Source organism: Vigna unguiculata, chromosome 3, assembly GCF_037176805.1.
Source record: "Vigna unguiculata cultivar grain cowpea cultivar isolate G323 ecotype 2 chromosome 3, ASM3717680v1, whole genome shotgun sequence".
In the NCBI taxonomy this organism is placed as follows: Eukaryota; Viridiplantae; Streptophyta; class Magnoliopsida; order Fabales; family Fabaceae; genus Vigna; species Vigna unguiculata.
In genome coordinates this window covers 33,521,512-33,538,803 of record NC_140794.1, presented here as the reverse complement: position 1 = coordinate 33,538,803, position 17,292 = coordinate 33,521,512, and the positions used below count along the sequence as shown (strand labels likewise).

The 17,292-nt window shown below is 42.2% G+C and overlaps 1 protein-coding gene across 1 annotated transcript; it reads left to right on the top strand.

Moving 5' to 3' along the window:
- Positions 1 to 10,162: 10,162 nt before the first annotated feature.
- Positions 10,163 to 12,706, top strand: LOC146887754 (uncharacterized). Its single transcript, XM_085670366.1, has one exon. It carries the CDS (start codon positions 10,163 to 10,165, stop codon positions 12,704 to 12,706), a length of 2,544 nt encoding a protein of 847 aa, XP_085526492.1.
- Positions 12,707 to 17,292: the final 4,586 nt, after the last annotated feature.

Below are 17,292 nucleotides of genomic sequence, written 5' to 3'. Positions count from 1 at the left end.
GGCTTATCTTCCATTCTTGGAAGTGTGATGTCTATCAATTTCCGTTCCATCTTCTTTTATGTTTCCATTTTCTTGTTTTAAATAATTTCTCAAATTTCTTGCTTGTTAGCAATCCAACAATGATAGATCAGTCAAACGAATCGAACTCTGTGGATTTACATCATTTGGTATTCAGAACCTGGCTATCTAGATTTGGAATAGGAATGAAAGTTTATTATGCGAAGTGTTTAACCGAAGGCCATCCATGTTTAGTTGCATTCGATTACGGAAGCGAAAACAATGTTGTGAGCCAAAGATTGGTGGAGAAACTCCAGTTACCAGCAACCTTTCATCATAGCATGGATCAAATTCAGTACATGGCAATGTGTGAAAGAAGTATTATGTGATATTGCTCCCATGGACTCTTGTCATCTTCTTTTGGGATGGGCATGGCTTCGTTTTAAAACACTCCATCTTGATGAATGTTCCCTTTATTTGAGGCATGAGGGACATAAAAAGAAGTAGAATTTATGAAACCAAGACAAGTCCGTAAGGATCAACGTAGGCTGAAGGAGAAAACAGAAAAAGAAAGAGTAGAAAAAGAAGTAATATAAACTGCAAAAGGAAGGGAAAACAAAGTAAAATAAATGGAACTAGAGAAAGTTTATTCGTCTATGTTTTTTCTTCTACAGTTTGTGATGTCATTTTACAGGAACTAAAGGATAAGCATGTGAATGAAACACACCAACTTCCATGTTTAAAAACCAAGCTTGTTCATAGTGCTTTATTATTCATTTGGTTCGTCGATAAGCAGCAAATTCGTCAAACACAATGCATGGAATTATTTATTGTTACATACAAGGTGGATGACTTTTGGTAGCCTTAATTGCAGTTACAATCAACCATTAAGTAGCACATCGTCATTAGCTTGAGTGAATCATTAATTAATAGCTTTAAGCGGGATGATATTGAAATTTATGTGTCTTTGTAATTCTGATAGTTAAAGCTCCTATATAAGTTGAACCATTGTCATCAATGAAGGCAAGCTGAGTTTTATAAAGAAAATAAACGAGTTTTATCTCATCTATCTTAGTGAGAGTGATTCTCCTAAGTTCTTGAGTGATTCAAGAATCCATGAGTTTAATCAAAGGTCCTTTATCCCTTTGTGTGTTTCAACTATTAGGCTTATCTTCCATTCTTGGAAGTGTGATGTCTATCAATTTCCGTTCCATCTTCTTTTATGTTTCCATTTTCTTGTTTTAAATAATTTCTCAAATTTCTTGCTTGTTAGCAATCCAACAATGATAGATCAGTCAAACGAATCGAACTCTGTGGATTCACATCATTTGGTATTCAGAGCCTGGCTATCTAGATTTGGAATAGGAATGAAAGTTTATTATGCGAAGTGTTTAACCGAAGGCCATCCATGTTTAGTTGCATTCGATTACGGAAGCGAAAACAATGTTGTGAGCCAAAGATTGGTGGAGAAACTCCAGTTACCTGCAACCTTTCATCTGGATCAAGCATGGATCAAATTCAGTACATGGCAATGTGTGAAAGAAGTATTATGTGATATTGCTCCCATGGACTCTTGTCATCTTCTTTGGGGATGGGCATGGCTTCGTTTTAAAACACTCCATCTTGATGAACGTTCCCTTTATTTGAGGCATGAGGGACATCAAAAGAAGTAGACTTTATGACACCAAGACAAGTCCGTAAGGATCAACGTAGGCTGAAGGAGAAAACAGAAAAAGAAAGAGTAGAAAAGGAAGTAATATAAACTGCAAAAGGAAGGGAAAACAAAGTAAAATAAATGCAACTAGAGAAATTTTATTCGTCTATGTTTTTTCTTCTACAGTTTGTGATGTCATTTTACAGGAACTAAAGGATAAGCATGTGAATGAAACACACCAACTTCCATGTTTAAAAACCAAGCTTGTTCATAGTGCTTTATTATTCATTTGGTTCGTCGATAAGAAGCAAATTCGTCAAACACAATGCATGGAATTATTTATTGTTACATACAGGGTGGATGACTTTTGGTAGCCTTAATTGCAGTTACAATCAACCATTAAGTAGCACATCGTCATTTGCTTGAGTGAATCATTAATTAATAGCTTTAAGCGGGATGATATTGAAATTTATGTGTCTTTTGTAATTCTGATAGTTAAAGCTCCTATATAAGTTGAACCATTTTCATCAATGAAGGCAAGCTGAGTTTTATAAAGAAAATAAAAGAGTTTTATCTCATCTATCTTAGTGAGAGTGATTCTCCTAAGTTCTTGAGTGATTCAAGAATCCATGAGTTTAATCAAAGGTCCTTTATCCCTTTGTGTGTTTCAACTATTAGGCTTATCTTCCATTCTTGGAAGTGTGATGTCTATCAATTTCCGTTCCATCTTCTTTTATGTTTCCATTTTCTCGTTTTAAATAATTTCTCAAATTTCTTGCTTGTTAGCATTCCAACAATGATAGATCAGTCAAACGAATCGAACTCTGTGGATTCACATCATTTGGTATTCAGAGCCTGGCTATCTAGATTTGGAATAGGAATGAAAGTTTATTATGCGAAGTGTTTAACCGAAGGCCATCCATGTTTAGTTGCATTCGATTACGGAAGCGAAAACAATGTTGTGAGCCAAAGATTGGTGGAGAAACTCCAGTTACCTGCAACCTTTCATCTGGATCAAGCATGGATCAAATTCAGTACATGGCAATGTGTGAAAGAAGTATTATGTGATATTGCTCCCATGGACTCTTGTCATCTTCTTTGGGGATGGGCATGGCTTCGTTTTAAAACACTCCATCTTGATGAACGTTCCCTTTATTTGAGGCATGAGGGACATCAAAAGAAGTAGACTTTATGACACCAAGACAAGTCCGTAAGGATCAACGTAGGCTGAAGGAGAAAACAGAAAAAGAAAGAGTAGAAAAGGAAGTAATATAAACTGCAAAAGGAAGGGAAAACAAAGTAAAATAAATGCAACTAGAGAAATTTTATTCGTCTATGTTTTTTCTTCTACAGTTTGTGATGTCATTTTACAGGAACTAAAGGATAAGCATGTGAATGAAACACACCAACTTCCATGTTTAAAAACCAAGCTTGTTCATAGTGCTTTATTATTCATTTGGTTCGTCGATAAGAAGCAAATTCGTCAAACACAATGCATGGAATTATTTATTGTTACATACAGGGTGGATGACTTTTGGTAGCCTTAATTGCAGTTACAATCAACCATTAAGTAGCACATCGTCATTTGCTTGAGTGAATCATTAATTAATAGCTTTAAGCGGGATGATATTGAAATTTATGTGTCTTTTGTAATTCTGATAGTTAAAGCTCCTATATAAGTTGAACCATTTTCATCAATGAAGGCAAGCTGAGTTTTATAAAGAAAATAAAAGAGTTTTATCTCATCTATCTTAGTGAGAGTGATTCTCCTAAGTTCTTGAGTGATTCAAGAATCCATGAGTTTAATCAAAGGTCCTTTATCCCTTTGTGTGTTTCAACTATTAGGCTTATCTTCCATTCTTGGAAGTGTGATGTCTATCAATTTCCGTTCCATCTTCTTTTATGTTTCCATTTTCTCGTTTTAAATAATTTCTCAAATTTCTTGCTTGTTAGCAATCCAACAATGATAGATCAGTCAAACGAATCAAACTCTGTGGATTCACATCATTTGGTATTCAGAGCCTGACTATCTAGATTTAGAATAGGAATGAAAGTTTATTATGCGAAGTGTTTAACCGAAGGCCATCCATGTTTAGTTGCATTCGATTACGGAAGCGAAAACAATGTTGTGAGCCAAAGATTGGTGGAGAAACTGCGGTTACCAGCAACCTTTCATCTGGATCAAGCATGGATCAAATTCAGTACATGGCAATGTGTGAAAGAAGTATTATGTGATATTGCTCCCATGGACTCTTGTCATCTTCTTTTGGGATGGGCATGGCTTCGTTTTAAAACACTCCATCTTGATGAACGTTCCCTTTATTTGAGGCATGAGGGACATCAAAAGAAGTAGAATTTATGACACCAAGACAAGTCCGTAAGGATCAACGTAGGCTGAAAGAGGAAACAGAAAAAGAAAGAGTAGAAAAGGAAGTAATATAAACTGCAAAAGGAAGGGAAAACAAAGTAAAATAAATGGAACTAGAGAAAGTTTATTCGTCTATGTTTTTTCTTCTACAGTTTGTGATGTCATTTTACAGGAACTAAAGGATAAGCATGTGAATGAAACACACCAACTTCCATGTTTAAAAACCAAGCTTGTTCATAGTGCTTTATTATTCATTTGGTTCGTCGATAAGAAGCAAATTCGTCAAACACAATGCATGGAATTATTTATTGTTACATACAAGGTGGATGACTTTTGGTAGCCTTAATTGCAGTTACAATCAACCATTAAGTAGCACATCGTCATTAGCTTGAGTGAATCATTAATTAATAGCTTTAAGCGGGATGATATTGAAATTTATGTGTCTTTGTAATTCTGATAGTTAAAGCTCCTATATAAGTTGAACCATTGTCATCAATGAAGGCAAGCTGAGTTTTATAAAGAAAATAAACGAGTTTTATCTCATCTATCTTAGTGAGAGTGATTCTCCTAAGTTCTTGAGTGATTCAAGAATCCATGAGTTTAATCAAAGGTCCTTTATCCCTTTGTGTGTTTCAACTATTAGGCTTATCTTCCATTCTTGGAAGTGTGATGTCTATCAATTTCCGTTCCATCTTCTTTTATGTTTCCATTTTCTCGTTTTAAATAATTTCTCAAATTTCTTGCTTGTTAGCAATCCAACAATGATAGATCAGTCAAACGAATCGAACTTTATGGATTCACATCATTTGGTATTCAGAGCCTGGCTATCTAGATTTGGAATAGGAATGAAAGTTTATTATGCGAAGTGTTTAACCGAAGGCCATCCATGTTTAGTTGCATTCGATTACGGAAGCGAAAACAATGTTGTGAGCCAAAGATTGGTGGAGAAACTCCAGTTACCTGCAACCTTTCATCTGGATCAAGCATGGATCAAATTCAGTACATGGCAATGTGTGAAAGAAGTATTATGTGATATTGCTCCCATGGACTCTTGTCATCTTCTTTTGGGATGGGCATGGCTTCGTTTTAAAACACTCCATCTTGATGAACGTTCCCATTATTTGAGGCATGAGGGACATCAAAAGAAGTAGACTTTATGACACCAAGACAAGTCCGTAAGGATCAACGTAGGCTGAAGGAGAAAACAGAAAAAGAAAGAGTGGAAAAGGAAGTAATATAAACTGCAAAAGGAAGGGAAAACAAAGTAAAATAAATTCAACTAGAGAAATTTTATTCGTCTATGTTTTTTCTTCTACAGTTTGTGATGTCATTTTACAGGAACTAAAGGATAAGCATGTGAATGAAACACACCAACTTCCATGTTTAAAAACCAAGCTTGTTCATAGTGCTTTATTATTCATTTGGTTCGTCGATAAGAAGCAAATTCGTCAAACACAATGCATGGAATTATTTATTGTTACATACAGGGTGGATGACTTTTGGTAGCCTTAATTGCAGTTACAATCAACCATTAAGTAGCACATCGTCATTAGCTTGAGTGAATCATTAATTAATAGCTTTAAGCGGGATGATATTGAAATTTATGTGTCTTTTGTAATTCTGATAGTTAAAGCTCCTATATAAGTTGAACCATTTTCATCAATGAAGGCAAGCTGAGTTTTATAAAGAAAATAAAAGAGTTTTATCTCATCTATCTTAGTGAGAGTGATTCTCCTAAGTTCTTGAGTGATTCAAGAATCCATAAGTTTAATCAAAGGTCCTTTATCCCTTTGTGTGTTTCAACTATTAGGCTTATCTTCCATTCTTGGAAGTGTGATGTCTATCAATTTCCGTTCCATCTTCTTTTATGTTTCCATTTTCTCGTTTTAAATAATTTCTCAAATTTCTTGCTTGTTAGCAATCCCACAATGATAGATCAGTCAAAAGAATCGAACTCTGTGGATTCACATCATTTGGTATTCAGAGCCTGGCTATCTAGATTTGGAATAGGAATGAAAGTTTATTATGCGAAGTGTTTAACCGAAGGCCATCCATGTTTAGTTGCATTCGATTACGGAAGCGAAAACAATGTTGTGAGCCAAAGATTGGTGGAGAAACTCCAGTTACCAGCAACCTTTCCTCTGGATCAAGCATGGATCAAATTCAGTACATGGCAATGTGTGAAAGAAGTATTATGTGATATTGCTCCCATGGACTCTTGTCATCTTCTTTTGGGATGGGCATGGCTTCGTTTTAAAACACTCCATCTTGATGAACGTTCCCTTTATTTGAGGCATGAGGGACATCAAAAGAAGTAGAATTTATGACACCAAGACAAGTCCGTAAGGATCAACGTAGGCTGAAGGAGAAAACAGAAAAAGAAAGAGTAGAAAAAGAAGTAATATAAACTGCAAAAGGAAGGGAAAACAAAGTAAAATAAATGGAACTAGAGAAAGTTTATTCGTCTATGTTTTTTCTTCTACAGTTTGTGATGTCATTTTACAGGAACTAAAGGATAAGCATGTGAATGAAACACACCAACTTCCATGTTTAAAAACCAAGCTTGTTCATAGTGCTTTATTATTCATTTGGTTCGTCGATAAGAAGCAAATTCGTCAAACACAATGCATGGAATTATTTATTGTTACATACAAGGTGGATGACTTTTGGTAGCCTTAATTGCAGTTACTATCAACCATTAAGTAGCACATCGTCATTAGCTTGAGTGAATCATTAATTAATAGCTTTAAGCGGGATGATATTGAAATTTATGTGTCTTTTATAATTCTGATAGTTAAAGCTCCTATATAAGTTGAACCATTTTCATCAATGAAGGCAAGCTGAGTTTTATAAAGAAAATAAAAGAGTTTTATCTCATCTATCTTAGTGAGAGTGATTCTCCTAAGTTCTTGAGTGATTCAAGAATCCATAAGTTTAATCAAAGGTCCTTTATCCCTTTGTGTGTTTCAACTATTAGGCTTATCTTCCATTCTTGGAAGTGTGATGTCTATCAATTTCTGTTCCATCTTCTTTTATGTTTCCATTTTCTCGTTTTAAATAATTTCTCAAATTTCTTGCTTGTTAGCAATCCAACAATGATAGATCAGTCAAACGAATCGAACTTTGTGGATTCACATCATTTGGTATTCAGAGCCTGGCTATCTAGATTTGGAATAGGAATGAAAGTTTATTATGCGAAGTGTTTAACCGAAGGCCATCCATGTTTAGTTGCATTCGATTACGGAAGCGAAAACAATGTTGTGAGCCAAAGATGGGTGGAGAAACTCCAGTTACCAGCAACCTTTCATCTGGATCAAGCATGGATCAAATTCAGTACATGGCAATGTGTGAAAGAAGTATTATGTGATATTGCTCCCATGGACTCTTGTCATCTTCTTTTGGGATGGGCATGGCTTCGTTTTAAAACACTCCATCTTGATGAACGTTCCCTTTATTTGAGGCATGAGGGACATCAAAAGAAGTAGACATTATGACACCAAGACAAGTCCGTAAGGATCAACGTAGGCTGAAGGAGAAAACAGAAAAAGAAAGAGTAGAAAAGGAAGTAATATAAACTGCAAAAGGAAGGGAAAACAAAGTAAAATAAATGCAACTAGAGAAAGTTTATTCGTCTATGTTTTTTCTTCTACAGTTTGTGATGTCATTTTACAGGAACTAAAGGATAAGCATGTGAATGAAACACACCAACTTCCATGTTTAAAAACCAAGCTTGTTCATAGTGCTTTATTATTCATTTGGTTCGTCGATAAGAAGCAAATTCGTCAAACACAATGCATGGAATTATTTATTGTTACATACAAGGTGGATGACTTTTGGTAGCCTTAATTGCAGTTACAATCAACCATTAAGTAGCACATCGTCATTAGCTTGAGTGAATCATTAATTAATAGCTTTAAGCGGGATGATATTGAAATTTATGTGTCTTTGTAATTCTGATAGTTAAAGCTCCTATATAAGTTGAACCATTGTCATCAATGAAGGCAAGCTGAGTTTTATAAAGAAAATAAACGAGTTTTATCTCATCTATCTTAGTGAGAGTGATTCTCCTAAGTTCTTGAGTGATTCAAGAATCCATAAGTTTAATCAAAGGTCCTTTATCCCTTTGTGTGTTTCAACTATTAGGCTTATCTTCCATTCTTGGAAGTGTGATGTCTATCAATTTCCGTTCCATCTTCTTTTATGTTTCCATTTTCTCGTTTTCAATAATTTCTCAAATTTCTTGCTTGTTAGCAATCCAACAATGATAGATCAGTCAAACGAATCGAACTCTGTGGATTTACATCATTTGGTATTCAGAGCCTGGCTATCTAGATTTGGAATAGGAATGAAAGTTTATTATGCGAAGTGTTTAACCGAAGGCCATCCATGTTTAGTTGCATTCGATTACGGAAGCGAAAACAATGTTGTGAGCCAAAGATTGGTGGAGAAACTCCAGTTACCAGCAACCTTTCATCATAGCATGGATCAAATTCAGTACATGGCAATGTGTGAAAGAAGTATTATGTGATATTGCTCCCATGGACTCTTGTCATCTTCTTTTGGGATGGGCATGGCTTCGTTTTAAAACACTCCATCTTGATGAACGTTCCCTTTATTTGAGGCATGAGGGACATCAAAAGAAGTAGACATTATGACACCAAGACAAGTCCGTAAGGATCAACGTAGGCTGAAGGAGAAAACAGAAAAAGAAAGAGTAGAAAAGGAAGTAATATAAACTGCAAAAGGAAGGGAAAACAAAGTAAAATAAATGCAACTAGAGAAAGTTTATTCGTCTATGTTTTTTCTTCTACAGTTTGTGATGTCATTTTACAGGAACTAAAGGATAAGCATGTGAATGAAACACACCAACTTCCATGTTTAAAAACCAAGCTTGTTCATAGTGCTTTATTATTCATTTGGTTCGTCGATAAGAAGCAAATTCGTCAAACACAATGCATGGAATTATTTATTGTTACATACAAGGTGGATGACTTTTGGTAGCCTTAATTGCAGTTACAATCAACCATTAAGTAGCACATCGTCATTAGCTTGAGTGAATCATTAATTAATAGCTTTAAGCGGGATGATATTGAGATTTATGTGTCTTTGTAATTCTGATAGTTAAAGCTCCTATATAAGTTGAACCATTGTCATCAATGAAGGCAAGCTGAGTTTTATAAAGAAAATAAACGAGTTTTATCTCATCTATCTTAGTGAGAGTGATTCTCCTAAGTTCTTGAGTGATTCAAGAATCCATAAGTTTAATCAAAGGTCCTTTATCCCTTTGTGTGTTTCAACTATTAGGCTTATCTTCTGTCCCGATCACCTCAGACACACGTGACACAACCTAACCAAAGCCACTTCCCCAATATTATTAGTGGTACACGGCCTCTAGCAAACTCCCCAGGCCGAGAGCCGAGCCCCGCTTACTAAAGATCCTTCAAGGCCCACATGTTAGCAATGCACGACCACCCACCAAACACCCTAAGCCGAGGGCCGAGCCCATGGCTAGTAAGGATAAGAGCGCCCCCAGACAAGGATGTCAGCGATACACGGCCTCTACCAAACGCCCCAGGCTGAGTACTAATCTCCACACCAGGACACCTAAAACCTGACGGCCCCCAGTCAGTGGCAACCTGAACTAACCAAAGTAGCCCCAAGTGACCAACCCCTAAGATCCACATGGCCGACTACCGAGCCCCTCCCCCTTTTACTAAGGAGAAACTTATCACCCACAACCAACATCTATTACATAAAAACCCTCAAGGGCTTATTGGTATTTTCACCCCACACCAGTTAACCCCAAAGAAAGGTAAATAGGTGTATAGGCCTTCAAAGCCCATTATAAGTAGGACCCACAGGTAAAATAGTATATATAGCACGTTATCCCATGCATTGATTACGATTTCATATATTCTCTGAAAATCCTGACATCACCAGTGCTGACTTAGGCATCGGAGTGTCTTTTGCAGGTCCCCTGCTCCGCCCTCTATACTGGACCGAAGTGAAGGAAGACAACCCAAGACCGGACATTGAGATACCTCAGCGGATTTGTGGACTACAGCTTGGCCCCATAAGAACAATTGGCGCCCACCGTGGGGCCGACAAGTATTTCGCAGATCCTGGCGGTGACTCCCGAGATAATGGTATCCACGAGAAGCAGAGTAGCAGAAGTTCCCACCGTAGCACCGAATGCAGAAGCTGGAGACCCCGGCCCCGTATCAGAAATATCCCGCATCCTGGAAGCTCAAGCACGCATGCAGCAAGAGTTCGCAGAGTATAAGAAGAGAAACGCAGATGAAATGCAGGCTCTGCGAGAAAAGAACTCCCGCCTGCGAATGAGGATTGAGGCAGAAAAGATGACAGCGGAGCCCCACCCCACGCACTCCCGGGCAGAGGTTCCTCCTACCGAAGACGAGAGCGAATATAGACCCACTAGCAACACTATGGGCGGAAACTACAACTCCCTAGCCTCCAGGGGAAACCGCCGTCACCCCTTTGTGGACGGCATCACTGAAACCCCCTTACCCCATAAATGGAAGGCCCCTACCGTCACTTATGATGGCTCGACCGACCCCGATGAGTTCGTATCCATTTACACGAACCAAATCAGCTTATACTCCACAGACGATGCCGTCCTGTGCAAGTCATTCTCGGTGGCGCTCAGAGGATCAGCACTGGAATGGTTTATGACCCTGCCACCCTACACCATTGACTCTTTCAGCACATTAACGGCAGCCTTTACCACCCAATTTGACACCAGCCGGCGCCACGACCTCACGACAATCGCCCTCCTTAATCTCCGACAGGAGGAGGGGGAACCATTCCGAGCCTTCATAGATAGATTCGGGGCCATCGCCATGAAGATCAAGGACCTAACCCCCAACCTAATCTTAACATACATGATGACTTCCCTCAGACCAGGATCGTTCGCCGACGAGCTAGCCATGCGCCCACCCCTAGGGATGCAAGAGCTCAGGAAAAGGGCTGCCATGTTCATCAGGGTCGAAGACATGCGGCGGTATCAGGACAACGTCCAGACGGCCCCAACTCAAATGGAGGCCAAGAGGCCCGCGAGAGAGCTAGCATCGCGTGAGCAAAATCGCCCAAGAGAGCGGAAGCAATCCAAGTTCACCAGTTACGCACCTTTGAACACCACCAAGTCCCGCATCCTGGATGAGGTCTTGCAGGCAGCATTGATCCCGCCACCTCAAAAATTCCAAAATCCACCCAACGCAGACATGAGCAGGTTCTGCCGGTATCACCGCAACAACGGGCACACAACTGAGGAGTGTGAAACGTTGAGAGACAAAATAGAGGAACTGATACGCGCTGGTCACCTGAGGCATTACATACGAGGCGAGGAAGGCGGATCCCGATCCCGTCACGACAAATCCGACGGTAGGAACTTTGAGCGAAGGGACGACAAAAGACCTGAACGTAGAGAGTCGCGGAGGGAACCAAGGAGAAGCCAGAATGACGAACACAGGGCGGCAAACCCACAGGAAAGACGGCCGGACGACAAACCCCCCCTAAGAGGAACGATCAACACCATATCCGGTGGTTTCACCGGCGGAGGATGCTCATCTTCTTCAAGAAAAAGACACTTGAGAGCCATCCAATCGGTGCATGCCGTAACCAACAGACCACAAAGGAGAATGCCCCCCATCACTTTGACGGACTTGGACTTCGCAGGAACTGATCCAAACCAAGATGACCCTATGGTCATAACTGTCGAACTCCAAAGTTTCGCGGTAAAGAAGGTGCTAATTGACCAAGGGAGTTCGGTAGACATACTGTATTGGAAGACCTTCCGAAAGTTGCAGATACCCACAGAAGACTTGACACCATACGATGACCCCATATATGGGTTCGCTGGCGAAAGAGTTCCGACCAAAGGTTACGTTGACTTGCATACAACCTTTGGAGAGAAAAAAGGAGTTAGAACCATACTGATCCGCTACCTGGTCGTCGACGCCCACACCTCATACAATGTGCTACTAGGGCGCCCCTCCCTGAACGCAATAGGAGCAATAGTATCCACCCCACACCTGGCTATGAAATTCCCTTCGCCATCAGGAGATATTCTCACGGTACATGGCGATCAAAAGGCAGCCAGAGAATGCTACATGGCCAGCCTAAAGTTGCCCCAGCCCCTCCTCACAGCTCACAACATAGAAACCACTCCAGAAGGAGCCCTCCTGGTTGGAGACGAACTCGACCCCAGAATCAATTCCGATTCCCGTATGGAACCAGTAGGAGAAGTAAGACAGTTCCCCCTGACTCGCCCAGACCGTTTCCTCCAGGTCGGCACGTCACACCAAGGTGAACACGCGCAGCAAACAGAAAAGGTACTCCTCGACAACGCTGACCTATTCGCATGGACAGCTGCAGACCTCCCCGGGGTCCACCCCAGGATAGCTTCTCACAAGTTATCCGTTTTCAAAGAAGCCAAACCCGTCTCCCAGAAAAAACGCAGACTGGGAGAAGAGCGGAGACAGGCCGCCAAGGCAGAAGCAGAGAAGCTAAAACTGGCCGGATTCGTGGGCGAAGCCCGTTACACAACATGGTTAGCCAATGTCGTCCTGGTCAAGAAACCTAACGGGAAGTGGCAAATGTGCGTAGATTACACTAACCTCAACAAAGCTTGTCCCAGAGATGCTTACCCCCTCCCCAGCATAGATTGACTCGTGGATGGAGCAGCAGGGCACGCAGTACTGAGCTTCTTAGATGCATATTCCGGGTATAACCAGATACCGATGGCTGAGGAAGACAAATTAAAGACTGCCTTCATCACCGAGGAAGCCAACCTCTTTTACAAAGTTATGCCCTTTGGCTTAAAGAACGCAGGAGCGACATATCAACGTTTAATGGACAGGGTTTTCGAACCCCTCCTGGGGAAAAGTGTCGAAGTATATGTGGATGACATAGTGGTAAAATCCCCCGACCCGGTGCAACATGCGTCTGACTTGGCGGACGTCTTCAAGGCAATCCGAGCGTACAACTTAAGGCTGAACCCAGAAAAATGCACCTTTGGCGTCAACGGTGGCAAGTTCCTAGGTTTCATGCTCACACAGAGGGGGATCGAAGCCAACCCGGAAAAGTGTCAAGCAATCATCAATATGAGAAGCCCGGTCACTGTTAAAGAGGTTCAACGCCTGGTAGGCAGACTAACAGCAATATCCCGTTTCCTTCCCAAGCTCGCGGAGAAAACCGGACCAATGATCAAGTTACTCAGGAAATCAACAAAGTTCGCATGGGATGACGCGTGCCAGCAAAACTTTGACCAGTTAAAGCAGTTGCTCACCACCCCACCAATCTTAAGCAAACCCATCCCTGACGTACCCCTGGTAGTTTATATTTCAGCATCCGACAGCGTCGTCAGCGCAGCGATTATCCAGGAAATCGATAACAAGCAGCAGCCCATTTACTTCATCAGCCGCGTGCTGCAAGACCCAGAGACACGCTATCAAATGGTAGAAAGAGTCGCCCTATCACTTGTCACAACAGCAAGAAGACTTAGACCATACTTTCAAAGCCACCCGATAACCGTCAGAACTGACTGCCCAATCCAAAAGATCCTGCAAAAGCCCGATTTGGCTGGTCGATTGTCGGCATGGTCGATCGAACTGTCAGAGTTCAGCATCCGGTACGAGCCGCGCGGCGCGATCAAGGCCCAATGTCTAGCAGACTTCGCCAACGACCTGCAAAGTTATACAGCCACCCAGAGCACATGGTGGACCATGCACGTAGACGGCTCATCCAACCCGAAAGGGGCAGGTGCAGGCGTCGTGTTGGAGGGACCAGGCAATGTCCTCATTGAACAATCCTTACAGTTCAAATTCAAAACATCCAACAACCAAGCAGAGTACGAGGCGATCATCGCTGGCCTTCACCTATCCAGAGAAGTTGGAGCAAAACGACTCACATGCAAAACCGACTCCCGTCTAACCGTCGGTCACCTAACAGGAGAATACCAAGTAAAGGACCCCCTGATGGCACAATACTACCACATAGTCACCGATATGATCAGCTACTTCGAGGACTTCAAGATCGAACATGTACCAAGAACAGAGAACGCCAGGGCGGACCTCCTATCCAAACTTGCCAGCACAAAGAAAAAAGGCAAATACAAGTCACTCTTGCAACAAACCTTGGAAGCGCCGTCCACCGAATGTGAGCCACAATGCATGCAAGTCACAACACGCGATAGTTGGATGGACCCATTCATTCGATATTTACAGAACGGGGCTATACCTGAAGGAGAGGAAAAGGGCTGGACAAGGAAAGCAGCACGTTACACGCTGATTGGAGGGGAACTCTTCCGAAGAGGCTTCAGTACCCCACTTTTGAAGTGTATCACCGCCGAAAAGGCCGGTTACGTCATGCGGGAAATACATGAAGGACCGTGCGGATACCACTCCGGCCCAAAAACTATGGCAGCTCGGATACTACGTGCGGGATACTTCTGGCCAACAATGACTGAAGATTGCACCGCGTACACACAGAAATGCATCCCATGTCAAAAGCACGGCCCGGTTTCACACCTCCACCATGAAGAGCTGCACCATATCTGTTCCCCATGGCCGTTCTCCAAATGGGGAATGGACATAATCGGGCCGTTCACACCCGGGAAAGGGCAAGGCAAATTCCTCTTAGTGGGCGTAGACTACTTCTCCAAATGGATCGAAGCCGAACCGTTAGCAACAATAACAGCAAATCAGATACAAAAGTTCGTGTGGAAAAATATAATCTGCAGATACGGCATTCCCCACACGATAATAACAGACAACGGTCGGCAGTTCATTGACAGAGGATTAGCAGAATTCTACAGTGACCTTAAAATCAAGCACATAACCAGCTCCGTTGAACACCCACAGACAAACGGCCAAGCTGAAGCAGCTAATAAAGTCATTTTGGGCCAATTAAAAAAGCGCCTCGATAACGCTAAGGGAAGATGGCCGGAAGAACTACTCGGGATACTATGGGCGTATCGCTGCACACCGCAATCGTCAACCCGTGAAACACCCTACAGCCTAGTCTATGGCACGGACGCTTTGATACCCGTTGAGGTAGGCGAGCCATCAATAAGGCAAGAGCACCACAACCCGGAGGTCAATGAAGCACACATGCACGCCCATCTAGACTTGCTCCAAGAAAAAAGAGAGAAGGCCAGCATCCGGGACATGGCCACCAAGCTCAGAGCGGCAAGGAAATATAACTCCAAGCTGACACCGAGATCCTTCCACAAAGGCGACCTGGTATGGAGAATGGCAAGCAAGGCACGCAAACATGAAGGCAAGCTCTCCGCTAACTGGGAAGGACCATACCGAATCCTCCAGGAAGTGGGCAAAGGCGCCTATCGACTCGAGCGCCTATCTGGTGAACCCATACCCAACACATGGAACATCTCCCATCTGAAATTTTACTTCAGTTAAACGCATCTTTTCTTTTCTTTTCCTTTCATGTAACTGGATGTACTCTTTCCTACCCTGGCATTTTTCCCTAAGGAGGGTTTTGGCCAGGAAGGTTTTAACGAGGCATCCATCTTTTTCCCATTTTAATGATACCATGCAGTTACACAACCATGTCTACGATTATTAAAGTTCACAGCCACTCCACGCGCGAATAATCGAACTTGAAAAACCGCCAAATTCCCATTCACTTAAGCTAAGTGTCAATGGTCGAAACATCACGCGTAATTCCCAACCACTAACATAAGTGTCGTTAGTCGAAACATCAAAACAATAATTCCCAACCACTAACCTAAGTGTCGTTGGTCGAAACATGAAAACAATAATTCCCAACCACTAACCTAAGTGTCGTTGGTCGAAACATCAAAACAATAATTCCCAACCACTAACCTAAGTGTCGTTGGTCGAAACATCAAAACAATAATTCCCAACCACTAACCTAAGTGTCGTTGGTCGAAACATCAAAACGATAATTCCCAACCACTAACCTAAGTGTCGTTGGTCGAAACATCAAAACGATAATTCCCAACCGCTAACCTAGGTGTCGTTGGTCGAAACATCAAAACAACCACTAACCTAAGTGTCGTTGGTCGAAACATCAAAACAACCACTAACCTAAGTGTCGTTGGTCGAAACATCAAAACGATAATTCCCAACCGCTAACCTAGGTGTCGTTGGTCGAAATATCAAAACATTAAATCCCAACCACTAACCTATGCGCCGTGGGTCAAGACATCAAAACACGAACCACCTAGAACGTCATCGCAACCGGCACATTCAACACAGTACATCGGCTTACCAAAGTTACAAGGAACAATTAAGCTACACGCACTGCAAGAAAAGTAACAAAAAACGTAATTTTGTATTAACTTCGCAAACAGCCATTACAAACAAGTATATCTAGCAAAACCAAAGACGGCGGCCTCGTCCCGAGTCATCTTGTACATGAAACACAAAAAGTAGTCGGCGACCTCGCCCCAATTACAAAAAACACATACACGCCCTGAAGTGTCCAAAACCCGACACCTTCTAATCACCCTCATTACCACCCCCCCATCACGTCCAACCCCTAGCTGCTCTTCCCCCGCCCCCTCCTCATCTCCGCCATCCTCTCCTAGAACCTCAATCTCCGCATCCGGCGGAGTTGTCGCCAACGTCCCTTCTTCCCCCACCACCTCAGCTTCCAAAGCGGCCTTCAGACGCCCAATTTCAGCCACATCCAGCATACGATTGTCATACACGTCAAGGTTAACATTGAATCGGCAATCAGTAACGGACACTTCCCTATACAAAAATTCCGCCTGTCGTAGCGCTTTCTGGAAGCCATTCACGTGTTCAGAATAGATGGCCTGTTGCAGCCCATCAATTTCGCTCGCCGCCTCCTCTGCCGCTGCGTTCTTCGCCGCAATGGCTTCGTCCAACTCCACCTGCTTCGCAGCCAATTTCTTCCCAGACCCCAAGACACTAAGCTTCAACCTCTTCACTTCACCCTCTAGCCTCTTCTTCTCCGCGTCCCACGCCTTCCGATCGCGTTCCCCCTGCGCCTTCAAGCCGGCTACCTCCTCAGCAAGTTTTTTCTTATCACCCACCGCCAACTCCTCTTGTAGCATGGTATTCACCCTCCTTCCCAACACGAGCCCCCGGGCAAGGTATTCGCTCAACGCCCTCATAACCAACCCTGGGTCAGCCGCCTCCACCACACCCACCTCCTCGTCACTTAATTTTACCTCCACCCCCTTCCTCATCTGCACCTTGGTCTTTTCAAAACCACCAAGATCAGGGTTGCTAGAACCACTGGA